The 27,258-nt window shown below is 47.5% G+C and overlaps 1 protein-coding gene across 2 annotated transcripts in view; it reads right to left on the bottom strand.

Annotated features, from left to right (window-relative positions):
* Positions 1 to 27,258, bottom strand: part of LOC122368230 (polycystic kidney disease 2-like 2 protein) — a 31,944-nt gene that overhangs the window by 1,884 nt on the left and 2,802 nt on the right. The window contains exons 2-18 of one of the 2 annotated variants that reach the window (XR_006254204.1): positions 18,483 to 18,639; positions 18,016 to 18,126; positions 12,085 to 12,215; positions 7,498 to 7,635; positions 7,139 to 7,269; positions 6,619 to 6,703; positions 6,273 to 6,412; positions 5,609 to 5,762; positions 5,122 to 5,272; positions 4,829 to 4,983; positions 4,379 to 4,468; positions 4,005 to 4,157; positions 3,659 to 3,776; positions 3,314 to 3,425; positions 2,206 to 2,327; positions 1,760 to 1,982; positions 1,053 to 1,246 (exon numbers count right to left, since the gene is read on the bottom strand). Coding sequence is in view for 1 of the 2 variants with exons in the window: in XM_043341962.1 (XP_043197897.1) it covers positions 1,120 to 1,246; positions 1,760 to 1,982; positions 2,206 to 2,327; positions 3,314 to 3,425; positions 3,659 to 3,776; positions 4,005 to 4,157; positions 4,379 to 4,468; positions 4,829 to 4,983; positions 5,122 to 5,272; positions 5,609 to 5,762; positions 6,273 to 6,412; positions 6,619 to 6,703; positions 7,139 to 7,269; positions 7,498 to 7,635; positions 12,085 to 12,215; positions 18,016 to 18,126; positions 18,483 to 18,639 (2,298 nt within the window). In the remaining variant the exon portion in view is untranslated. Of the gene's footprint in view, positions 1 to 280; positions 1,247 to 1,759; positions 1,983 to 2,205; positions 2,328 to 3,313; positions 3,426 to 3,658; positions 3,777 to 4,004; positions 4,158 to 4,378; positions 4,469 to 4,828; positions 4,984 to 5,121; positions 5,273 to 5,608; positions 5,763 to 6,272; positions 6,413 to 6,618; positions 6,704 to 7,138; positions 7,270 to 7,497; positions 7,636 to 12,084; positions 12,216 to 18,015; positions 18,127 to 18,482; positions 18,640 to 27,258 lie in introns of those variants that run through there. The other variant, XM_043341962.1, reaches the window with a different exon arrangement.

Below are 27,258 nucleotides of genomic sequence, written 5' to 3'. Positions count from 1 at the left end.
GCGCTTAACGGTATGCGAATTCATCAAATGCGCCTGGTATGTTTGAAAGGCAAAAGACTGGCCTCTCGAATGACGCCAACAAGAATAGCTTATGTTGTCTACCGTGCGTGCTACGGGCGTCAGAAAAAAAGTCTTCGGCGTTCCCCCAACTTCCCCTATTCGCGAAAATCCATGGGGGGGTCCATCCGACCCCCCCCCTACACATGCGAGGGTGAACTAATAACATAATAAAAATGTCATGATGCAGGCGAAAATAAACGACGAATGCAACACACACACGTCATGCCGTTATGCATATATTTGGTCCATGCGATCGCTCATGGGCAGACGTGTAGGACCTATGTACCTACACTTCACACAGTCTCAATTGTTTATTTGTGATGACCACTATTCACTAACAGAGAAATTCACCACTAACAGGTGAAGTCACGGAAATAAAGGACTTACGACTTACGACACTTACGACAGTAAAAGGCGACACAAGTGCGAATGGATACATTCATTCAAATTGAAAACAAAAGCGACAATAAGTTAAAAATAAAAGTATGACAGACAACAATGCCTAAGTTAAAGACATAAGTATGAGAATAAAGGCAAAAGTGTTTTGCGAATGCATGTATATGTATGTGAGTATAGCAAAAGGAAAAATAAACGTAAAAACTTGAACGATGTTAATGAAAAACCTCTGCTTTAGAATCATCCGATGAGTTGCGTGCACAAGCGTGATATGAGCTATGTGATGGCTACACTATGCATTTCTGCGTGCGTTTTTTTTTGCGGGCTTGCGGTTTTTTGCGTAATATCGTTCTAGAAAAAGTTATAAATAATACCTATAACTTTTACATTAGTTGTGCATAAGTTATGCACAAAAGTTAATATAACTCTTATAATATTAAAATTTAATTTAAAAACATCACAAAAACTTAATATCGTTTTTATTCTAGAACGATATTACGCAAAACCCGCAAACCTAAAAAACGCACGCAGAAAACGCATAGTGTAGCCTGGCCATTAAGGTGGGATGGTCACTTTAATACTTATGCATTAGGTACCTCGCGAATATGCGCAGCCGATTACACTTTGACTTCCGTGAGAGCCTGCCGCCTCAGCGGTGCCTGATCACTGCGGCCGTGCTGGGGAGGGGGAGGGCGACGCTCCGCCTCCGCCCGCAGTCTTCAGCAGCGAGTCGATCTTGGAGGTGATGGTGGTGAGGCTCTTCTCGAGTCGATCCAGCCGCTCAGTCACCCTGTAGAGCAGCAGTCACAGGAAATCAGCGGATAAAGCGAAGGCCTTAACGGGCGGAGGGACAGGAGTAACGCAATGAACGGGGCGCAGTAACAGATGGATTGGTCTAATGGAGTGGTCTTATTGGTGGAGTGAGAAACATAGAAGTTACACTGTAATCGCCCGTCAAAAGAAGTGAATGATCAGGGGCCGTATTCACGTCGATCATTTTCGTAAGAATTTTCTTAAGTTTGACCTACTTCTTAACTATTTTTTTATTCACGTGAACTCCGTCGATAAAAACTTAAGTGTCGACGTGAATACCAAAGTATACTTACGAAAAAAAAAATCGACTTACGGAGTCGACGTGAATACGGCCCCAGATATATGTATGCCGTTGACGTGTACGTCAAATCGTTATGTAAGGAAGTGATGGAAAGCCCTTTTGGTTGTCAGACTATCGCGATCTCAGAGACGGAATAGTTAGCCAGAGGAGTAACTAAAGAGTAAGCATCGTTCTGTAAAAAGCTCTCACTCGGTGAACTCCTCGGGGCTGACGCCGGGCTGGTCGTAGTAGTCGTCGTAGTCGTCATAGTCATCATAGTCGTCGTAGTCGCCGTACTCGGCGTCCTCGATCTCTGTGTCGCCGCCGGCCTCGGAGTCGCGGTGCCGGGCGGCGGCGACGGGCGAGCCGCGCAGCTTGGCGGCGGCCGCCTCCCGCGACAGGTTACCGAACACGATCCGGTGCAGACGCACCACTGCACGGGCGTAGCGGGAGCAGACCAGCGGGGCGGCAGCGGCAGGTCAGCGAGAGACCGGGTTGGGTGGGTGAAATGGGGCTCATTGATGGTCATAAGAGAAGAAAATGAGATTTATTTGTTGTGCGTTTTCCATCGCGGCTTGCCACAAGGTATCGTCTTTTCATTCATGTCTTTCAGATAACAACTCAGTTTTCCACCGTGTCCATCCATTTACACTGACCGTCAATCTGTGGTTTTTCCTCCTCGTCGTCAGCCTCTGGCGGCTTGGGCACGGGAGCACCGTCACCGCCCAGGTGGTACTGGTCGAAGAACAGGTCTATCTCCTGGTCCGAAAAGTTGCACCTGATGGCAGCACGTGAGTGACATTGCTATAGTTATCACTTATCAGCACAGGTTACCTATATTGGTAAGGAATCTTGTAACGAATCCACAGCTAAGTATGACATGACGTTTATTTGGGTAATGCCTTTGCAGCGGCCCCCACAAACACAACAGTTTTACATAACACGACCATCACGAACACGAACACATACTACAAAGTAGGTATCAAGTACCTATATGACATTTTCAGTGATGTTTTTCTCGGTTTGTTTTGTTTCATGTTATTTCCATTTAGTTGGCTTTAATTGAAAATATTGTTTTCGTGCCAGAGAAGTGAGATGCGGCGATGTGTGCAGACGGACAGTCGTTTCATATAGCGGCATTTGAAGTGGGTTGATTTAAAGGGACTATCCCACCTTCTAAAATGTTGTTAAAACCAGTTAAATTGTGCCCGACTTTATAGATTGGATGACCAGGAACACGGTTCTGGCATTTACTTTTCATTAAACATCTTAGGCTTCCCATATTCCAAACACAAACTTTCAAATATGTGACGTCACAGCCCAAAATTACCTCCTTCCCCAGGCCACATTACTGTCATAAAGCTGATTCTTTTTACTCTGTAGGCACCACAACAAAGTTCAGACCAAGTTTTAAGCGATTTTTCAACGAACAAACCCATTTAAATCAGAATGACTAAACGAGGTGACGTCACACTAACGGTCGCTCCATGTTGAAGATAGGGCCTTGTACAAGGCCCATTTTCAAATGAAGGGAACGAATTTCTTCAACACCAAGAGGCCGCGGGGGTTGCAACCTAGATAGATAGTGGTTTCTGAACCTCGCCGCAAACTTGGCTATCTCAACTCAAACCCAATGTTAAAGGTGGGATAGTCCCTTTAACGCCAACCATTCACTAGCTATCAGCGAAGGAAGTGAGTGGAACTGGAACCATTGAATGGAATGGCGACCATGGTGGGCCATAAGGGCAGTGGTGGTTCGCTAACCTTTTCATGGTGTGCCACACCATGTCCAGCGAATAGCTGCCGTCCTCCTCCTGTTCGATCAGCTTCAGCGCCGTCTCCAGGTCAATCAGACGGTCACGCTTGCCCAGTTTCCCTGTCGCAAGTCCCTCGAGTCATCGTGGACCACGAATAAACAAAGGGAATACGTGGAAACGCATGGAAAAGGCGAGTTTGATACTTCTTCTCGCACATCCATAAACGAATGCCTAGATTTCACCGAGATCTATCAATTATAACATATGATTTGTCCACTCAAATCGTTCGCAACCACGTAACTAAACCTTGTAAATGCTAGATGCGTAGCTTTTGATCAATAGGTACGCATACCTTTTACATTGTTGTATCCCCGTTTGAAGTAGTCGGCCACTTCGAACTCGTTTTTGTGCGCTGACGGATCGCTCTTTACCTCACTGTATGTGTCGTTTATGATTGCGAGGAACATGTTCTGCCAAAGAGGGAGTGACAGCTGTTAGCATACGTAATAACCATGTTTATGCGAAAAGGCTGCTCAAAGAGGAATTTTATGAACGCAGAGATCGACTGCATGAGCGAATGGAACTGCACTGCATACAACAATCAACCATGTAGGCATGCGGTATGGATGGTATATATAATAATTATTGCCTCTAAATGTGCTAGCTATCGCATTAAATGAAAAATTCACAAAACGCACCATCAGCACAAAGAAGACGAAGAACACGTAGCTGAGGAAGAAGATCGGTCCCAGGATCCGGTTGGCCGCTTCTATCTCGTGAAAGTCGAAATCTCCGAGGATAGTTCGCAGCAGAGTGAACGTGGCTCGGGTGAATGTGCTGAAGTCGCGAACCTGTATCGACGGAAGCAGTGTCGATCAATTCAATCAAAATACGATGAGCTACCTGATGATCTGGCAATAAATTGGAGAGTATGAGCGAACTAAATAAGTAGGCTTATCTAAGCTATAATAATCCGTGAACTTAATTACATATATTACGTCAATTGTAGCCAGATAACTATATTTTAGCACCTTAAAATGGTGCGTTCTTGAGTGGCTTGGATATTATATACCTGAGTACCGAAGAGAAGATACCCGAGCTGAGCGAAGGCGAAGAAGACGATAAAGAACATAATCGCGAAGCCCATGATATCTCGTGCGCACTGTAAACAACAATGTAATGCTATATGAAGCACATTTTAACGGCGTAAGTTGCTCACGATATCTCGGTCGTATTGTAAACGACGTCCTAAATCCCCATGACATCTCATGCGTTCTGTGAACGAAGTGAATCACATATCTCGGTTGCACTGGAAAGACGTAAATCTCATTTCTTGTGCGTACTGTAGATGCTAGGTCATCATTTGAAGTAAACAATCGATTTAAAGTGGAAAAGCATGTAAGAGATAATGTATCATGTCGAAATACGAATGGATGAAATTAGCACAGCAGCAATTTTACTTTTAGTAGACCACAAAAGCATAAAACGATAAATTGATCTCCCGCCCGGGCCAGTCACCGACCCTGGACAGAGTGCTGCTCAGCTGGTTCATGGTCTTGTTGAAGCTAATGTATTTGAACAGCTTCACCCAGGCGAAGAACACGCAGAGTGCCGCGGCGCTGGTGAACTGCGTTTGGAAGAAGCCCAGCTGCTCAAAGTTGGGATACTGCAAATCATCTGCAACAGAACGGTCGTGTTTGAAGAAGTATGGTGAGATTCGCGATTTAGAGGTTGGCTTGAGGCATATTGTATACAATTGTTTTCAATGCATTGTCATAAGTTGGATATGCAGGGATAATGTGCATGAAGTGTCACCTTTCAGTAGAAGTTCGATTTTATCGCTGACGGCCTTCGTGCAATGGATAGAGAAGCCGATACAAAGAATGGAAATCAAAATCATTAGCATGTCGAGGTGGTTCCAGAAATGCTTGAAATATTTCGTCTTTTGTCCATGAAACTCCAACATCTGAAACACGTCAGAGAGCGCTGACCAACACACTTCGGTGTTATGCAATTTATAAGATTTATATCACATTCATTAGCGATTGAAATCTCAGCTTACAAACCGATTGAACATCACGGTTATCACAGCCCGACCACTCTTACAAAGGGTGAATAGAAAATTACCGGAGCTGGTCAGCGAAGTTACCGGAGTTGATTGCTGAACCAAAGGGAGCATTGGGCTTGCATACCTATAGGTACATAATACGTTTATGTAAACAATCACAACCGGCACATTTCACGCCGTCTGTTCCCCGCTGACCATTGGTCGCTGCCGGTCGCTGCAGACAGTGTTACAGACCTCCTCTATGATGTAGTAGACGGTGAACAGGATGAACACCCACTCGCACGCCATCACGAAGTAGTCGTACGGGTTAACGTAGCGGAGCAGCTTGACCGTGCGGAAGGACGACGACGGAATCATGCCGCCCGTGGCGGGCAGCTCGAACACCAGTCTGTGCAACAAGCGCACGGGCAAAGGACATTTCAATGGAGACGGACTGCACCAATGAATGAATGAATGAATGAATGAATGAATGAATAAATAAATGAATGTGTGACCACATGAGTGAAGAGTAGACCGAAGTTCGATGAATGAACGAACGAATGAATGAATGAATGAATGAATGAATGAATGAATGAATGAATGAATGAATGAATGAATGAATGAATGAATGAATGAATGAATGAATGAATGAATGAGCGAATGAATGAATGAATAAATGAATGAATGAATGAATGAATGAATGAATAAATGCATGCATGAATGAATGAATGAAATTGTTTAAAAAGGGCTGCTAAGAATTTTATACGATGCTTATGTAAGAAATAATCCTTCAAACAAACATGAAACAACTAGCACATCCGATTAAGTGTGTGCACATGGTAGGCATACGACTGTACACCGTGACGGTTGGTTCATACGACGATTCTTTACAGCCAGCGAAAATGCCCCTCGGACTGACTTGATGATGCAGAAGAGGTTGATGTTTGCGTTGTAGACTGTGAAGTCGATGAAGATGGCACGGGTCCCTCGGCCGATCCATAGGTCGCGGCGGAGGCGGGCCAGCATATCCACAGTCTCGTTTCGTTTGTGTGACAAATCCTGCGCGCCAGTCACACAGACGTTAAGCGTTCATATGCGTCTGTTGTATCAGCAGCGGAGCGGACTCTTCACATGTCAACTTGCAGTCTGACTTTCAAAACAGCGGTGTTTTAACCTTTAAGTGGTGCGATGATGCAATACAGCGGCCGGCAAGGGCAGACAGTCAGACGAGATCGGCGGGGAATACCGATGAGTCGGTGACTCACCACGTATGCGCCGCCTCCCGAATAGGTGCTGATCTCACCCCAGAACGGGTGTCCCTCCAACTCGTCCTCCGGACAGTAGCGCCAGCTGAGGGGGAGGAGGACGTGAAAGGTCAATACGCAGTCAGATACGTCGTCCGGCACCGTTGCGTTTGTTACAGGGTTGGCATGAACGAACAGGTAGGTAAACGGGTCTGTAAAGGTACAGGGATGCTGAAAGCTATACAGTTTGATGGACGATGAACTGCTGTACGCATGACGCCGATGCCACGCAATATTTGTCGTAAGCTGTAGGTATATTCCGTACCAATACGGTACAAATCTTTGCATTTTACAGTACGATCTACGCATATTTACACAATTCTAAGGAGATCAAAACCTATGTAGCTATGTAAGCCTCATCCAGCTATATGGGCATTGGGCAGTCACACAGTTGCGCTACTGAACCTGCAGACACCACCGCGGTCCCCCATCCCCCGCTGGCGGCGGAGGAGGCGGGTGGGGGGTGATCCCAGCTGCTCACCCGGTGCCGTTGCCGGTGCCGATAGAGTCGTTGTAGTTGACCTCGGTCAGCCAGCTGTACTCGGCGTAGCACTCCTTGATGATGGCGCGCATGTCGTCGGCCACGCGACACGAGTCGCTGCGTACCTGCAGCTGCGAGCGGCCGTGGTCGCACCGTCAGCGGACTGGGAGAGGGGTCCGTGCCAGGGCTCCGAGCAAACCACCCAAACTAAGGAATACCTATACTAATAGGTATACTTTATGTAACTACATTTCCTCTGTTCACAGCACAGCTCGCAAGAGGGAAACCTGAAATCATCGGGGCGATGTATCGTCCCGAACAGTCCTCATAGCCCACAGAGCACCAACCACTCCACCAACCTGCCGCATTCTGGGTACTCCGAGCAGCCGGTTCTCGTAGAGGATGTCGATGCCACCCTCGCTGTCGTCCAGCTTGGTCTGCTCCAGGTCATACCACGTCTCCCAGTAGAGGCCATCCACCAGGGGACCCTCCACAAACTACAGCATGAGGCGGCCGGGGGCCAACACCGGTCAAACGGCACCGAAGAGCAGTGCGTAATTGGCTCCACTCAATTTACACGCAACTTTTTTTTGCTAGTTTTTTTCATACCTTACCTTCACAGTCATCGGGAGGGAAAAGGTCACTTGACCTGGAGATCCCGTTCTCATCGAGCTCTTAGGACTAGGACAGTCTGGGTGCTAGCAGTCAGTCTGTTTTCATGTCAGACAGTCTTCATGCTAGCGTGTCAATGTTTTTTTTACGTGTTTTAACCTTTTCAATGTTTGTGTACTATAATATGTTTTTTACCTATCTTATACCTCGGTTGCACATTGTATATGACACTGGTTTAAAAGCCAGTCATGTCTTGGTTAGGTACCTCAAAGACCCGCATAAATAAATAAATAAATAAATAAATAAATAAATAAATAAATAAATAAATAAATAAACGGTGTGGCATTGGAAAAAGTTGTTAAATTGAAATTACTGAGTGAATCTTCGACAGATATCTGGTATCAGCCCAGTACAAAGTACATGATGGACGAGCCCACTGCCCAATCAAATAATACCTATACATGCGATACATCATGCACTTGCACCCTATATTGCACAATGCGCATATCTGCCGATGCGTAGGTATAAAGGGCATTTTTATGGCATGCCTACATATAGGCATTTGTCATCTCTTGTCGGTTCAGACGCAACTGAAGTGCTATTTGCTAATCAACTTGAATGAAATAGTCACTTCGCTCCGCACGCCTATATACCTTATGCCCACTCTGCAGATTATTATCATCATTCTGCACACTTTTTAACAAAAAATGCTAAATACATACATATGCCTACCTTATTGTTATCATGGCAAGGAGTATTTTCGCTGCGATGGTAAAGTTTTGAATTTATATCAATGACTTAATGTTACCGATAAGCTTCCAAGTTGGCATTGATTAAACGTAGAAAGGCTTGATTTATGGTTTTTGTGTGAGCGATAGAGCGCGGTGTGTGATATTTGAAAGCTTTAAAATGTACTTTGTACGTGCCGCTTGTCGTTACTCGGAATAATTATTAAGTTATTGGGAGAAACATCAGACAACATGCCTCCCACTTCTTTTCCTTCCGGAAGTCGGCACTTGTTCATACGGACTACGGATCATCTCTTCTGTACCGTTACCGGTTCCGAGCTTAGGCCGATCGTAAATACGGTGAATTTATTCGGTAGTTTGGTGAATTACGCGATTCATTCGGGGCTAACTGCCACCTCACCTGAGACACGATTCAAACCCAAAGTGATACTATGAAAAACAGTTATCAGTTCAATCAAGTAGCGGCCGAACAGATCCGTGTTCTGAGACCGAATCCGTGTCAGATCCGTTCGTGGCTACTTCCCCGCCGCAATAGCTCAGCTGCAGCCCCAGACCGTGAACGGGAGCTTCCCTAGTCCCTACCTCACCATGGCTCCGCTTCACCTGTGTGCGACCACCGTCGGTCACCTGACACTTTGACCATGAATCGCTGCAAGTTGCAACCTAAAGGGCCCTGCCGGCCTTGACAGTGCACCCAGCAATATATCAGCCGGCGTGCAACAACACCATCAGCCCGCGGCAATTCAGCGCTCTCCAAACCTGGCCGTGCGGCCGCGGGAGCGCTCTGCCGACCTTCTGTACCGGGTTTGTGAGACACTGTACTTCCGAGGGCGACTGCGCCCCGCGATGGGCAAGGTAATCTGCATCCTGCGCAGTGTTCAGTCGACACTGCGACTTGGTGACGAGAGTAGGCACGTGCTGGCGGTGCCGGTGTGGTGTTCCCAACGTGTGGCAACACAAACTGTGCTCAACTTTAGCAGTGATTAAGGTGATGAATATTAAACGTGATCCAACCAGGAGCTGAAGTGCAGTCGAACGCGTTACGTGAAGTGACTCATCATCCTGTCCAATTTAGATGAAGCCTCGGTGAACGTTTAGTGAGCAGCACTCGACATAAAATCTGCGACAAAAAAGAATTAGGCAGGGTTGTGCTCAAAGATCTGGACAATGTGATAAGCACGGCGTCGCTCGTATTGACGAGGCTCTCCGGCGCATGGTGTCGGTTTGCATTTTGCAAGCCTTCATTGGCCCTCGTTCGCTGGAGACTTCAATTCAGCACAGGCCGGTAACCCGTCTCAGGCACCTCACGACAGGATCGGCCACAGGACGCTAGCCCGGTCACAGGCACTCAGCTCTGCGACTGTCGAGCGTCATGGCTGAGCAGCCGCCGCGAGACCGATGGCGCTCGCAGTGCGACTTCCTGCTCAGTCTGATCGGCTACTCGGTCGGCACGGGCAACCTCTGGCGCTTCCCCTACCTGTGCTACAAGTTCGGCGGCGGCACCTTCGTGGTCGCCTACGTGGTGATGCTGCTCGTTCTCGGCATCCCCATGTACACGATGGAGGTGACACTGGGCCAGTTTGCCCGCCAGTCGCCCAACGTGCTGTTTCGCCAGCTGGCGCCCCTGTTCTCCGGCGTCGGCTACGGCATCATCATCATCGGCACGCTCATGTGCTTCAACTACAACGTCACCATCACCTGGGTGTTGTCGTTCCTGGTGGCGTCGTTCAGAGGCGAGCTGGAGTGGTCGCGTTGCGGCCACATCTACAACTCGCCGCGGTGTTTCACTGTGGCAGGAGACGAACGGTGTCGCAGCGCCAGCTCGGGGGCAGACGTGTTCTGGAACAATACCTGCTACCCGGCGTACCAGCTTCTCGAGGGGCACGCGGAGCCAAACAGCGAGTGTCTGTTCCTAAGCGGCAATGACACTTTGGTGTATCGCCTAGGGAATAATCGTGCACTTGCCAGTGAGGAGTATTTCAACAATCATGTGTTGGGAATGAACAATTACGATCTGTATGGTGTTGGAACAATCCGATGGGACATAACAGCATATCTCTTGTGTACTTGGTTCTTAGTGGGCGCGTGCATATTCAGGGGTATCAAGACATTCGGAGCTATACTGCATTTTACGGTACTATTGCCTTATACAATAATGTTTATCCTTCTGGTGGTGATTCTGACGGGCCTTGACGGAGCTGCAGAAGGCATCGCGCTCAATATGAAGCCCGATATTTCCCAGCTGAAGGACCCCACCCTGTGGAGTGCTGCCGCCGCCCAGGTCCTCTACTCTCTGGGCTGCGGCCAGTGCGGCCTGTTCGCGATGGGCAGCTTCAACCGGCTCAACAACAACTGCATGCGCGACGCCATCCTGGTGTCGCTGGTCGACACGGCCACCTCAGTGATCGCCGCGCTCATCGTGTTCTCCATGCTCGGCTCGCTGGCACACACGCTGTGTCGCGACGTCGGCCGCGTGGTCACCTCGGACGTGGGCATGGCTTTCGTCACCTATGACCTACCCGGAGATGATGGTGCACACGCCGCTGCCGCCCGTCTTCAGCGCGCTCTTCTTCGTCATGATGGTCTCGCTCGGCATCGACACGCAATTCATTGCCGTGGAGGCGCTTGTGATTGCCGCTGTTGACCAATGGCCATCGCTGAGGAAGCAGAAAAGATATCTTGCTGTCGGTTTGTGTGTGCTCTTCTTCCTCTCCAACCTGAGTGTATGCATGGACGGCGGCATGCTGATCTTTGCACTGGTCGACCACTACGCCTTCACGTTCTCGCTGTTCTTCGTGGTGCTGCTGCAGGCGGTGGCCGTGGGCTGGGTGTATGGCGCCGAGCGGCTCATCGGCAACATGCGCAGCGACATGGAGATGGGCCTGCCGCCGGCGCTGGCCGCCTACTGGCGGCTCTCGTGGCGGCTCGCCGTGCCGGCCGTCTGTCTGCTGGGCCTGGCCACCACCGTGTACCTGCACCAGCCGGCCTCGTACGGCGGCCGCCGCTTCCCCGTCTGGGCGGACGCCGTGGGACTGGGCATCATGCTCGCGCCCGCCGCGCTCGTCCTCTCCACAATGCTGGCCGAGGCCGGCATCAGACAGGGCCGGCCGCACCGCTGGAGAGAGCTGCTCACGCCGACCGACCAGTGGGGCGTCTCCGCAGCGAAGGAGCAGCCCAGTAGCCCACGGAGGTAGCCGCCGCGCCCACATCTGCGTCACATATTTGATGTATGTATTGTATCGTCTTTTTGGATCGGTTATCGATTGTTCATGAAATAGGCAGAGGTAGTCAGATTATGAAACAACATCTTCGGAGCATTCTGCTCACACACTCTGTGTCGCCACTCGCCAGTTGTAACAATGTCCTCGTAACGAGCTAAATGTAGTTATTATAATTGCCAATGTTTCTGTTTGATGTTTTGTCTGAAATGGAGGCGCGCTGAAGGATTTCGTGATTTGTCTATGTACACGTTTTCTGAGGTGTCCCGTGTCATTCAGACTTATGTCATACAGACAGTCATACATATCAGTAGGAAGTGTCCAAAAATAAACGGTGAGACTAAGAGCTCCTATGTCTGGTACTTACTCTCCAAAAATCCAGTATTTGAGTCGATTCCTTGAAATTCCCATCGGAGTCGGCAAAAGAGGCGTCCAAAAAGAGCTCGGACAGAGCTTTTGTGAAGTAGAACATGGTAGGTGAAGTTGTGCTCACAGCCACTGCTCGGTAAAGGAAAATGAGAAAGAGTCAAAGAAAGAAAGAATCATTAAACTTGCAAAGAGTCAACTACAATTCCCAATGGATCACTCTATGTATATGACTTAATATTCGCGCTAATAGGGGGTCGAACGGATCCCTCCTTGGGTTTTCGCAAATAACTCGCGCAAAAAGCGGTCGATCACGATGAAACTTTCAGTATCCTCGTTGATCAGTTTTACACCTACCCTGAAAATTTCATGACCCTGACCTAAATGACCTTTGACCTGATACTTCCGACACCATGTTTGGCCGGAATCGCGATTCGGCGTGTGTCGGCTCACATTATTCGGGCGTTTCCAGTCTTTTTGTGGTTGTAAACGTTCAAACATTTGAAATTATGACATAAATGCAGCAAAGACCTTTCGTTAGATAATCTTTACTTTAAATTGTCATTTATTGTGAATCGTTAATCGTTAAATCGTTATCAATTTAAGACACATTTATTGCCCGACGTTTCGCTGTATTCGCTTTCTCACGGGCGACAAACATTCGCCCTTGAATGTTTGTCACCTTTGATTAAGCGAACACAGCGAAACGTCGGACTTAAAGGGACCCTCCCACCTTCAAAAAAGTTAATGAATTGGCATGAAAGTGATGTCCCTTGGTTCAGAAAGAGCGAAAACGAATATCTACCAAATTTCACCGAAAAATATTCACTGGTTTTCAAGATATTAGGCTTTTACTTTTGTTTACTTTTTGGGATCTCCCCTGTTACTAGCGACTTTATTTGGAAGCAATAATTTGGCAGCCTTAAAGTGCGGCAGACGTTGCGCGCAAAGCAGCGTATACCGCCACGTGTTAACGATGGTTTTAGTCTAAGATTTAAAAATCGTTAGATCTCCGCTGACGTCACAAATTCTAAGGGGGCATTCCAATGCATTAGCCCCTTAGAATCCGAAAACTGCAAGTTTGAAATTCCATATCTTCGAATTAAAGCATTTTTCGATGTTGTGAGTGCCCAAACCGGTATTTGCAGGCCATGGCCACCAATTTGGCTATCTCAACTCAAAACTAATGTTAAGGTGGGAGTGTCCCTTTAATGTGTCTAATTTTAAGCTCATAACGATTTAACGATTAACGATTAACGATTTACGATAAATGACGATTTAGAATAACGATTAACGCAACGTCTTTGCTGCATTTATACTGTCAGCCTGTCTATTTTCATTAACCCGCGCCCCGTGGGGAGGGGGGCGAAACGACCCCTCCCTCTCCTTTTCCGTCGATATCACCCAAACGGCTGCATATATCGTCACTAAACTTTCAGGACCCCTCCGGACATCAATTTTCCGCATTGTGACTAAACATTTTTACAGAGGCTATGATAGGTTGGCCTCAAATGACGTCAGAATGACGTCATGATCTGCAATTTTCGACCGCCAAAAAAGGTTTCGCGGAAAGAGCTGTCAGCCCTACAGCATTGAAGATGCAGAAAAATGTTCAAGACATAAAAAGTATAGAATGAGCAGGGCTACAAAACATTCATCTCGGATTTTTAAAATATTGGGATTTTGACCCCCTAACATAAAAAACTTTTTTATATTTTAGCCAATAAATTATATTTTTTGAAGTTCGAAAATGACGGAATAATTATGATAGCTCATACCGCGTTCTATCTACATACCAAATTTGATATCGATACATCTTTTTTTCCAAGTTATAGTGAAAAAACTTCAAAATTGATGACTTCAAACTTTCAAATTCAATTTTTAGCAATTCTAGAGCACGTAGCGCAAAACAAAGAGCACCCATTACCTAAACTCCCCGTGACGAACTGCATCGAATCGATACCCATTTTATGCAAAGTATCAACTTTGAAATTTGACCTATTTTGACCTGACCTTGACCTGAACCCAAAGGTCGCCTAACACACATAATCGTGTTTGTCATGTAAAATGGACCCTAAAACATGTATCACATGACACTTTCATATTGTGTTTGTGACCCTTAGTGACCTGACCTCGTTTCAGTGATCTCAAATAGCAAAATATGTGTTTGACGGACAATTCCCCAACGATGATTTTCAATGGTATTCCCTTTTACTCGATTTTACAACACATTTCTTGAAATGCCTGTAAACGGTGAAAATTCGACCTTTGACCTGATCTGTGACGTCATCGGTATGGCCGAGTTCAATAAAATTAGGTCACAAGCTAGTTCTTCGTTAAGACTATCCAACACCGTCTGAATTTTGATAATCGGCCGGTAACTTTCTGAGAGCGTTTCGGCCCTCATCGGTTGGTAGGGTCCGCCGATAACCCTACGGGACGCGGGTTAACACTTAAAATTATGTTTGTCCCATGCAATATGGACTCATGGGTGGAGAACCTGCCCCGGCCACCCCGGCCGTGGCCGGGGTAACTCTCAACCTACCCCGGCGCGGCCGGGGTAACTTTTCTACTCTTGTAAATCCTAAAAGCTGTCTCCATACGAGAAAAGAAAACTCACGCTCTTCGAATGTTGACTTCCATGGGCGTAATATTGCAAATCAGGTAGGTATTTACCATTTACTTAACTTGCCATAATCTCCAACCCTAAGACCCGCGTGTGGTCGCCAATGCCAAGATTGCTCTCAAATCCTGTTCAGTTTCGAAATTTTGGCGCGCCTTCGGCGCACTTTTTCAAAACTACTGCTTGACCTCATTGCCTTCAACTGACCTGTCACCAACCGCAACCACACCCGTTTATGAGCGTACCCGTCAGGGTGCTCATAAACACCGAGCGGCCATCATGCTTCGAACTCGGACTGTTGTAACCGGGCCGCGTGCTCTCGCCACGCGGAATCCAACGCTCTAGCAACTGAGCTACGAGACCGGGACCGGTCGATATTCCTGGATCGACTCCCTGTTTGTATTATAAGAGCCGCCCAACATTGAAAAAGGCTACGCCCGTGGATGTCAGTGACCTAGTTATTTTAGTGCTTTGCTTGGTTCGATCTGTCAATTTCTCTGTAAAGCTTCTACTATGGTGAGTTGTCTTTTTGTAGCTATTTTGAGACACAATAAAAAGCTGAAAACGCAACATTTAGGTACTCAAAATGGCATATGGTTTGGTTTGGGTTCGGTGTGAAATTGGAAGTTTAAAGGTAGTGTGCCACCTTTGAAAGATTTCCCATTTTATTTTTCCTAGGATAAGAAGCTTCTGTTTTTACCTAATATCGCAAAAAAATCAAAAATGGGCCTGGAATAGTGCCTTTTTCGCCTAAAAGTTTTTCGGTTTTTAGATATGTATAACAACTGTAGTGGGCTCACCTGCAAACAGGCGTCGGGCAACAATCGCGAATGCGGCGCACTTGTGACAATAAGCAAAGGTCATTATAGTGTTACGACCATACGACGTACGGGAATGAGTTATCAGCTGTCTAATCGTAGACAACACAATGTCGAGCCTTAAACTGTAAGCCCGTATTGGTATTGTTTCTTTTATTTGGCTGTCGAACATTATTTATGGTTTGAAATATGATTTTATGTAAAATAATTGATATGAAAAAGCCGTCTTATAAGTTATGACCCCATTTCACCACACGCAAGTGGCAGAAATGACAATGATCAGCTGACGCATTTTTCTTGGCCGAAGTCAGAGCGCGCGGCCCGACGCACCACGCGTATTTGGAAATTCCGACCTCGACGAGCATCAGAAGCCACCTAACAGGCGTGTTCGAAACCGCAGGAGATGATGATGAACGGGTTTATCGAAACTTGATTGGATGAGCATATCGGTAATAGCGATTTCAGTGTGTGCATTTATTGTTCATAGTGGTGTGAAATGTGGTTGGGGTACGACCGACAACCCGTCGGGGCGAATTTCGCACTGGGGTACTCAAAATTTGAAGAATTTAAGACGTTTCCATGAGTTTTGAAGGTAAGGATAAGTTCTAAAAATCCGGTTCTCCTTATCTGGGCCATTAACTCCATACGGTCCAAGAAAGCTGGCACACTACCTTTAAGTAAAAAGAAATAATAATTTAAAAGGAAATTGCCTTTTCGATCATTCCAAAAATGTTATGAATAATACGGTGTCGGATACAACGCTCATCCTTGAGCAAACACAGAATCCTATTCCATGCGTCAGAATAGGGGTTTGATGATGACCGTTGAGAACAACGTGAGTATATCGTCTTCCCGCGACTATCGGTCGCCGGCCGGGGCAACTTTTTCAAACATTCTCCACCCATGAATATGGTAGGTGTCACGTGAAAGTCAGGTCAATGTCATTGACCTTTGATGACCTTGGTTCACTTTTTCATGTTTAACTTGTTTCTTGTATAGTTTTTGGAGCTGATTCGCGCCCGTTTAAACATATACATAGTAGTTTTGGTGTAACAATAACATGTTACAAAGCTATCAGTAATGGTTGACACATCGGTACTATGGATAGCCTGAATAACGCCTACTGGTTGGCCTGACCTGGACGGTCAACCAATGACCTGGAACCATTAACCTGGGTATCCATCGGCCTCCTTCTGTCACGGGCGACTGTGAAGCTCTAGCTCAATCAGGGGGTCCAACGGACCTCCCCCATTACGTTTACGGCTGGTGGAACACCATATGTATACGGGCGAGGGTTTACCCGCGCCCCGTTTGGGGGGGGGGGGGCGAAACGGTCCCCCGGTCCTCTCTCCTTCATATATCCTGACCGCAAGCTAGCAGAGCCGCCAAACGTTGCATAAGAAGTACGGCAACAATTTTACAGACTGACAAAGAGATAACGTGGCGTTCTCAACAGGCCGGCCGGCAATGACATCAGAGTGACGTTATCTTCGGTCAATTTGATGAAAAGCATGGTTCTACGTAAATCGCTCTCAAAAGTTCCATTTTTAAGTTTGTTTTGCTTGCTTTGCATGAGATAATTGTAAAAAAAAACACACACACAACAAAAAACAATTCCATGTAGGTACCTGCCAACTCGGATTTTTGAGATTTTAAGTTCTTGAAAAGTAGGTATGCGTCAAAACTCATTTTTTTTGCAATTTTAACCTAAATTTATTTTTTGTTTTTCGAAAAAAAAACAGAATGTATGAAATTCAACAGCCGGAGCCTGGCAGCAGCCTGGCCGACGTACGTGTATTGCTGGCGTGAAACGAGAAGCTGCAGCTTCTCGTGTGTCTAAGACACACGATGTAAGACACATGTGTCTTATTCCCTCGAATCTTTTGGATGTAGACAGCATTCGTGCGTAGCACTAGCACCAGCATCCATAAACTAAGGTATACGTTAAACTTTATTTGAGATTTCATTTGCGAGTACCTACCCATAATTTCCCAAATAAAAAAGTGGAAAATCTGAGGTAGCGGTTTGGCCCAGTTTGTTCTATTTCATCTAATGCAAATAAATCAGTTCTAACTTTTACCTGAAGGCTTTGCCTCTTGGGTGCGATTGTCGTGATCCCATGTTTAGCATCAAAATCGGCCAATAATGACGTCATAATCATCTGACCTATGATAGGCTACGAAATTTTCCTTAGGCAACCTATGGCACAGGGTGTCAAATTGATAAGCATAGCCGAGGGTACTGAAAGTTTCGTTTTGATAGGTACCTACCCCTTTAATGGTTTTGAAGATATCGCAGAAAAACGGCAAGGGAAGCTCAAGGGAGTCCTTCAGCCATGCGCGGGTTAGAAACTACTATACCATTTGTTATTCCTAAAATAGATGGTCACTGTTCACGTTCAGGACTCTCACGAGTGCTCGGATCACTCAAGAATCTCCGGGACACTCAGTCACGGATGGTGACGGCACTCACGGATGGTGACGGCACTCACGGATGCTGACGACCGCCAGGAACACTAGGTAGACGATCAGCTCGCGCAGGTTGGTGCGAACAACAATTTCACGGTCCTCCATGTCAGTCATTTCACGGGAGGTCCATAGTCCTGCGCAATGCGAGTGCACACGGGGCAACCGCACGATGCATTATATGGTCCAATGTTCACAGCTCTACGTTCCCTAGTTCTTCCCCAACTATTAGTGACCTTGCGCTAGCGGGGATGTAAAAAATATCTGCACACGACACATACATAGGAGCACGTACCGTCTGGAATCTCGATTGTCCTGACTTGATTCGACGAAACAGTAAGCCATTATCAGAACGGCGCGTCTGAATCTTAGATTATAGCGTTTAGATGTCTATCAAGTATAAACGTTCCCTTCTTCTGGTCCCAGCATCCCGAAGTGAAAGTGAAAAGGGTAACCCGGGGATCACGGTATACATGCTGCATGATACACTCACCCCCGATGCATGCGGTTGGCCCGTGGTCACCGCAGCAGCCAGGTTTGGGGACGGCCGGCGCGTCACCGGCGGCCGGTGCTCCGTTGCCCGATGGTGCTCCGCTGCCCGATGGTGCTCCATTGACAGCCGGTGTTCCGCTGCCCTCTGGTGCCGAAGCCTGCACCCATGAAAGGCCACGAGGGAGGATAGATGACGTGACAGGTATAAGAGGTGGCAATGTGCTGTTGGTGTGTTTCACGCAAAATGAGAAGACAATACGTCTATTCGGCATCTGGAAAATGAGGGATAATTTTCCGGGATCACCGGGAGCATTCGGTGTTTTAGGCTGACACCGTGCACAACGCACATGACAACCAGCAAAAGAGCCATTAGTGAAGCAAAGGCAATCTAAAAATGCGACCAATTGCATCGATGGTCTCTGCAACGTGATCCCGTCCGTGATCCCTGCACCATCCCTTAATGGTGATCCCGGATAATTTTCTCTCATTTTCCAGATGCCGCGCGCGAACTCAGGGAATGTGTATTGTGTACTAAGGTAAGTAATCTGTGTGAGTGAGGTGAATGAGGAGTGAGGACCACCTCAAATGGGCGTTGCCTGTGTGTGGTTTATCGTTAAACATTAGACGATGCAAATTGCATCGTAATACAACACGGAACCTTTTATCAATAGGTACAACAAGTCGTTCGAGTGAAGACAGGTGTACCAACTCTCTTTTCTTCCTCTCTAAAGAATTAGCAAGAATATAATACATAGTTGGACCGACCTCGGTAGGCTGACTATCCGAGCATTTTGAAACTTTAACATGTTTATATATGATATAAAAAACTGAAGTCGTTTAGAACTTTTAATCTACCTATTCAATTACCTATCGCGTGATTAGAAAGTAAAAGATACGACGAATCAAAAGCAGACCAATGTTCTTTACAAGTCTCATATTTTGCAAACACTTAAGCTTAACCCCCGCACATTTAAGGGGGGGGGGGGGTCGAACGGACCCCTTCAGTTTTCGCGAATAACTCGCGCAAAAAGTGGCCAACCACGACGAAAATTTCCGTACCTACCCTCGAGCTGATTAATTTAACACCTACCCCAAAAATTGCATGGCCCTGACCCAAATGACCTATGACCTGTTCCTCGAGATCATGTCTGGCCGAAATCGCGATTCAGCGTATGTTGGCCCACATTATCCGAGCGATTCCAGTTTTATTGTGGTTTTAAATGTTCAAACATGTGACATGATGTTGGTCCCATGCATTATCCCGCGCCCCGCTGGGGGGGGGGGGGCGGGGGCAGAATCTGCCCCCCTCCCGTTTTTCGCCTATAACTTCTAAACGCGTTACGCCAGCGACGTCAAACTTACAGTATACCTTATCATACATCAATTTGACACGTTCCCTGAAAATTTGAGCGAAATCCGTCGGAACATTTTTGAGAAATTGACGTTTTAGACTAGTGACTTCATGTTCGCCATTTTCGCCTCAAAAACGGCAAAATTTCAAACGCCGATAACATCTTCATTTTTAAAGGAATCAAGACGTAACAAAAAAGTTAATACGTGATTCTAATTTCTCTATCAAATGGCTATCTCGTTTTTTGAAAATTTTGGATTTTGGCCCAATTTTTTTTCCAAAAAACTGACTTTTTTGGGAAAATAATTATAAAATCCAAAATTTTGAGTGTATAAAAAACGGAATAAATGTCAGAGAAGTGGTCTATGTGCAGTGTGCACATAAATACCAATTTTTAGAAGAATCGGTTCAAAAATGTGGGAGTTATTAAAAAAATTATGACGTCACGACACACAAAAATTTTGAAAAATGATTTTTTTGGAAGTTCTAGACCTTGTACCGAAACAAAAATAGCACCATTCGATTCGCCGTGAGAAACTGCATTAGATAGACACCTTTTTAGGCCTTAACAACCAACTTCAAAATTTGACCTCACTTGACCTGACCTTGACCTGACCTCGACCTGAAATTCATCCAGAGGTGGTCCATATCACTTATTGAGTGTGCCTATTGAATTCTATGAGTAACATGACTTATAAAACATGTGTCGCACACAGGGCTGCGGAGTCGGAGTCGGAGTCGGAGTCGGAGTCGGAGTCGGTCGGAGTCGACAGTTGTGACCGGAGTCGGAGTCGGAGTCGGAGTCGATTTTAGAAACCCGAGCCGGAGTCGGAGTCGGAGTCACCAAAAATCTGTCGACTCCGCAGCCCTGCTAGGTCTGCGGAGTCGGAGTCGGGAGTTGGAGTCGGTCGGAGTCGACAATTCTGCCCGGAGTCGGAGTCGGAGTCGGAGCTGGTTTTTGAAAGCCGGAGTCGGAGTCGGAGTCGGAGTCGCCGAAAATCCATCGACTCCGCAGCCCTGGTCGCACATGCCCTTTTCTATATTTTGTTTTTGGTGACCTGACCTGACCTTGACCTTGACCTTTGAATGACATTGTATGCAACAAATATTGTTTTGGTAGTCTAAGAACACGTTTTGGGCAATCAGTCTCAGTCCATTCTTCGGCAACTACGGTGCAAGGCCGATAATGAAGAAACTTACATTTTGTACCCTTGACCTGACCTTGACCTGACCTCTGACCTACTTAAGCAAAAAAAAATTGGGCTCTTAAGACCCGCCTTGTTGAGAGCTTTCGATTGCAGTTTTCCCCGTCTTTCTACGACCATCGGTTTCGGAAGTTAGACAGGGGGGGGGGCAGAGTCTGCCCCCCCCCCCCCCCCCAGCAGGGCGCGTATGGCTGAATAGCCCAGCGGGGCGCGGGTTATGGTAGGTGTCAAGTTCACGTGAAGGTCAGGTCAAGGTCATTAACCTTTGATGTCTGGATTCAGCAGAAGGCGACTGCATTGCTGTTACTGTGGGCAACTGGTTCTGATTAGGCCCTGTAATTATAGTTTTGCTATCCTCGCGTTGTGTTTTGTAATCTTAAATCTTAAATAAATGTGATACTTAATAAATAAACCAGCTTAAATTGCTAAGTACTTAATAACGGTTTAAACACTCTTAACACTTCATGTTGACTCCTGTATTTCTAGTAAAAATCTTTTTTCATTTCTCGAGCAGCTCACGCTCGAGCCTCATTGCTATAAAATCCTCCCAAACATCTTCCCCTCACTTTGGATTGTTCCCAATCCAACAACTACACCAGCAGGCCGCTGACATCCAGTCGGACCATCTTTGTGACTGGTCTTGTGACGATCTTGTCTCGCATCCTCACAGACGCCACTCTGACGTGACCATCGTCACCTCTCATCACTTGGTCTATGCGTCCCATCGGCCACTTTCCTCGTGGAGAAGACGGGTCGACCACCAACACCACGTCACCAGGTGCTATGTCGGGTTTCGGATCAAGCCACTTCTGTCTCCGCTGTAGCGACGGTAGATATTCTCTGAGCCATCGCCTCCAGTACTCTGCTGACAGCTGTTGTATACGTTTCCAGCGCTGCCTTACCCCCGCCTCATTGGAATCTGATGATACTGTCATCTCGATTGCTGTGTGACCCACGAGGAAGTTGGCTGGCGTGAGCGGCTGGTCATCAGTTGGGTCGTTGGATAACACCGTCAGTGGCCTTGTGTTCATCAGCGCCTCTACTTTACAGAACGCTGTCTGCAGCTCTTCATCAGAGAGGTCAGCATGCTCGAGAGTCTTCATCAACGCTCTCTTCGCGATCTTTACCATTGCTTCACACGCTCCATTGAAGTGTGGAGCACCAGGAGGAATGAACGTCCACTTCGTGCGTGACTTCAGAAGTTCACGTTGGATCTGACTGTTGTCCAATCCGTGAAAGGACTGCTGCAGTTCCTTTGAAGCCCGTGTGAAGTTTCTTCCATTGTCAGATATGATCTCTGAGGGCTCGCCTTTTCTGGAAATGAATCTCATCAGAGCCCGAATGAAACTGGATGTATCTAGCCCGTACGTCATCTCCAGATGAACGGCTCTGACCTGGAGGCAGGTGAAGATACACAGGTACCGTTTTTGCCTGACCTTTCCACGACCTTGTTTTGTCAGGAATGGTCCTGCAAAGTCAACTGCCGTCTTGTCAAAGGCGCGGAAGCGCGTTCTCACTTGGTTGCTTTGCTTGGGCGCCATCACTTGTGTCTCGGCTGACTTTCGGAGCTTCTGACACTTTACGCACTGGTGAATGCATTTCTTGATCATCTCCCGCGCAGCAGGCACCCAGAAGCGCGTTCGTAAGCTGGCCAAGGTGTGCTCTACACCTAAGCCATGTTCAGTGTCCTCGTGCAGCTGACAAATTATCAGTCTGCTGATTGGGTGTCCCTTTGGAAGCAGAACAGGATGCTTGGCGCTGTAGCTCAAGTCGGAGCGCTGTAGCCTGCCTCCAACTCTGAGTATGCCGTCCTCGTCCATGAATGGACACAGCTTCTTCACTGAGCTTTGACGACATCTTTTGACACCGGATCCTTCACTTGTCTTCAGCTGCTTCATTTCTTCAGAAAATGACTCTTCCTGAGCTCGTTTAATCCAGAACTGTTCCGCTTCATCGACTTCAGTTGGACCTAGCCCCTCTGGTTCAGTACATCTGGCTGGGCGTTTTCTCAGTTTTTCTTTCAGTGCTTTGATGAATCGCATCACCCAGGCTGTGATTCGAATGAACCTAGTCCAGCTAGAGAACTTTTCCGGGAGGAGTCGTAACTCCGCGCTTGAGGCTGGAGCTCTTATGGCGAACGTGTTTCTTTGCTCTCGTCTGACCAGTTCGGTTCTGTCAAAATCTTCATCACTGAAGTGTCTTTTTGTCGGCCATGTACGGTCTTCATCCACCAGGAACTCCGGCCCATGCCACCACAGCCTGTGACCTCGAAGCGCCTCGAGACTCAGTCCTCTTGTCGGCGCGTCGGCTGGGTTTTCCTTGCCTGGTACGTGCTGCCATTGCTCCGGCACCGTACACTCACGGATTTCTGACACTCGGTGGGCCACAAATGCTTGAAACCTAGAAACTTCGTTTCTGATCCAGCAGAGGACATCCATTGAGTCTGACCAGAAATGGACCTCACATAGCTCCTTCCCAAGAGCGCTGCACACTTTCTTGACTAGACGCAGTCCCAAGAGCGCCCCCATGAGCTCCAGTCTGGCGATCGTCTTCTTCTTTGCTTTCGGTGCCACTCTGGCACGTGCCAGGACGAGATTGGAGCACCTCTCACCCATGCTTTCGGATACGACATATACAGCAGCGGCATATGCCTGCTCAGAGGCATCACTGAAGACATGGAGCTCTTGGTCAGGTTCACCCTTGAAGCGGTGAATACATCTTGGCACAGCTATGGTCTCCAGTTCTGCGAGTTCGGAGAACCACGCGTTCCACTGTTTCTGCTGATCCTCAGGTAGGATGTCGTCCCAGTTGATCGTGCAGTCCCAGGTTTGCTGAAATAACATCTTGGCACGGAGTGTGAATGGTGCGAATAGGCACAACGGGTCGAAGATGGCAGCCATCTCCTTCAGGACAGCTCTCTTGGTCCATCTTCCTGTCACCAGCGGTCGCTTGGACACATCCAGTGATAGAATGTCGTCTTCTGTCGACCACACCACGCCGAGAGCTTTGGTTGATTCTGATCCTTTGTCTTCAATGAAATGTTTTGAGGTGACGGCTCTGTCTTCTTCTGGTACTGTTTCCATCACTTCTTGACTGTTTGATTTCCACTTCGTCATCTTCATGCCAGCATCTTCCAGCAGCTCACTAACTTGCCTCCTTGCTCCGATGGCGGATTCCGCATCCTTAAATGATGCGATCTCGTCGTCCATGTAAACGTGCTTGCTGATTACTTCAGACGCAACAGGGTACTTCTCTGCGTTGAGTCGCGCATGCTCCTTCAGAACAAACTGCGCGACGAACGGTGCTGCAGCGTTTCCGAAGATCCATCTCTTGGCTTCAAAAACTGTTGGTTCTTCATCTTGCTTCATGTTGCGCCATAGGACGCGGTGGAACTTCTGATCTTTTGGCGCCAGCTCGACTTGAAGGAACATCTCCTTTACATCTCCGACTAAGGCGATAGGATGTTGTCTGAATCCGACTAGCGTTTCAATCAGGTCGCTGTAAAGCGATGGTCCCGGAAGGAGCTGTGAGTTGAGACTGATTCCCTCACTTTTGGCCGCTGCGTCGTACACGATTCGGATCTTGGATGACGCCTTGTCCTCTCGAATGACGGGAAAGTGTGGAAGGAACCACTCATCCTCTCCACTGTTTGATCTCTGCGCCGTGGGAGTTTTGGTCATATAACCTTTCTTCACGTACTCTTCAAGAATGTCGTTATACTTTGCAGCAAGATGAGCTCCCCGACGATGAAGAGAATTTTCCAGCTTCACTAGGCGAATCAGCGCAGATTCGTAGTTGCTTTTCAGCTGCGGTTCGTTTTCTCGCCATGGTACTGCAACTTGATATCTACTTCCTTGTTTCTTCAATGAACTTGCAGCTTTCTTCATAGCCACTTTTTCTTCAGCTGACAGAAGATTGGTCTCGGTGGTCTTGACGTCCAGCACCTCCAGATCTGTCATCGCTCTCATTGCTTGAATTTCTTCGTTTAGTGACTTATCTGTCAGGCAAGTTCTCAAGGTTCTTGCGACGTTTGTCATGCTCTTCAGCTTTTGTAGGTTAGAAGGATCTTCATTGTCTTGAACGCAGCCGAATGCTGTCCATCCAAGTGGCGTTAGGACAGCGACTGGGCTCGAACTCTCGCCGGAGACAGTCTTCAGAGGCACAAAGATGGGCATTGTCTCAGGGCTAAGACCGATCAGTAGGTCCACTTCTCTTCCAGCCATCTTTGGAAAGGGGATGTCTACCATGTGTGGCCAACGCTGCTTCACATCCTGCCAGCTCGTACATACGGAGGCTCCTTCCAGACTGGGAATGACGTGAACATCTAAGGACGTTTCAAACCTACTCTGGGTAGAGGCTATCCGGACAGCTCCTGACGTCATTTTCACATCCGTCTTGCCATTGACCGTCCCAAGCTCAAATTTGACTTCTTCTCCTTGTAGTCCGAGCTCGTCTGCAGCAGCTTTACTTATGTAACTGGCGTCAGAGCAGGGATCTAAGAGTGCGTTCAGCTTCAGAAATCGATCCTGACAGTGCACTAATACCGGGGCCGTCTGAAACGCGACTTTTCCACTTCGCTTCTCTTGTCTCTGGGCAGCGGTATTAAAACTTGCACCGGGAGCCGCGGACACCTGTGCACTGCTTGTTGGAGCACTATCTTCTTTAGCACAAGCGCGGCCCTCGACCGTTCTCGGAATGAATTCCTTGGCCTGGCTGCTGAGTGTCGGAGTCCTGTAAGACGGTCGGGCTACTTCAGGTGAGTTTCGAGAGTTTCCACCTCCACTGGCATGCAGGAGGCTGTGATGAGTGCCACCACAGCCCTCAACAGCACAGCCGGGAAACCTGCGGCAGTTAGTTCCCCTGTGCTTGCCACGCAGACATCTAAAGCACAATCCTTCGGTTTTGCAGAATGCATATCTTCTAGCAACATCCCAGTTCTGTAGTTCAGCGCAATCTTCAGTCGCGTGTTCTGCGTGACACACTGCACATTTCAGCCGACTGAAGACATGCCGGCTGGCCTGCCTTGTGACAGCGTACGTCTTCTTTGTTCCGCGGCTATGCATTCTAGGTCTTGGCTCATCCTGCTCGCTACTGGCTGCTGTTGCTTCCTTGGCTCTTTTTTCCAGCATGACTTCTTCAGCTAGCCACTTTGAAAATGTTTCGAAGCTGTCTTGTTGACTCGTCGTGCTTAGCCACCTTTGATAGTTCTTGATGTAGGAGTGGTGAACTTTTTCAGACACAAGCATATAAAATGCTGATACTTCCGAAAGATCTCCGTCTGATCCATTTTCCTTCAGACTGGTGACGAGACTTGTCACCTTATTTGAGTACTCTTCAAGCATCTTTGTATCGTTTTCACCTATCTTGGGGAAGCTGCGAATGCTGGCTATCTCTGCTCGCACTCGCCTGGCATGACCACCATACTTTCTTTCCAACTCTTCTCTAGCTTTCTCATAACCAGCTTTCGACAACCCATATCGTTCTACCATTTGTAGGGGCTCGCCGGTCAAACTGTTCTTGAGGTAGACCATCTTGAGCTCAGCCGACGCGTTCGAGTTGCCGACGAAAGCATCGAATACCGCCCTCCAGTCACTGTAACCCTTTCTGCCATCGAATATAGGCAGTTCTGGCGGCTTTATACCCTTGATGGACGAATCCGTCGCATCTTGGGATCGGTTCGTGTTTTCCTTGTCCTTTGCTTCATTTTCTTTTTGCGTGCTCGGCTGTTCACTCGCTTCACTGCTCGCACTTGTTTCCTCACAATACAGGTTTCCTAACAGTTTCTTGCGGATATACTTGTTTGCCATGCTGACGGAATCTTGAATGCTGGCTTCTAAGTTCTACTCCATGAAACATGTCCCATAGTGGTCCTGATTCTACTTCACCGCTGTTCTTCTCTTCCCAGATGGCCTCTACTACATCTAATAGCTCACTCGCCTGCTCTCCTAGCTCACCTGTTATCTTTTGGAGCTCTGAGAGTGAGGATTCTTGGTCGCAAATCAGCGAACTTAACTTGGATTCATTCCAGGGCCTCGGCTAAGGAATTTTGACTGGTGGGCCACTTGGGCAGCGACATGGACTGACCTTCGTAGCCATGCCCCCCCCAATTTCCGATTTCTCCCCAGATTTCGGCCACTTAATTCTGCAAAAAACGTCAGGATGGCATTCAAAAAATGTAAAAAAAAACGGGGCTCGACCCCCCCCCCCCCCGACTCTTCAGA

Source organism: Amphibalanus amphitrite, unplaced genomic scaffold, assembly GCF_019059575.1.
Source record: "Amphibalanus amphitrite isolate SeventyFive unplaced genomic scaffold, NRLGWU_Aamphi_draft 000933F_arrow, whole genome shotgun sequence".
NCBI lineage: Eukaryota > Metazoa > Arthropoda > Thecostraca > Balanomorpha > Balanidae > Amphibalanus > Amphibalanus amphitrite.
This window is presented reverse-complemented; position numbering and strand designations above follow the sequence as displayed.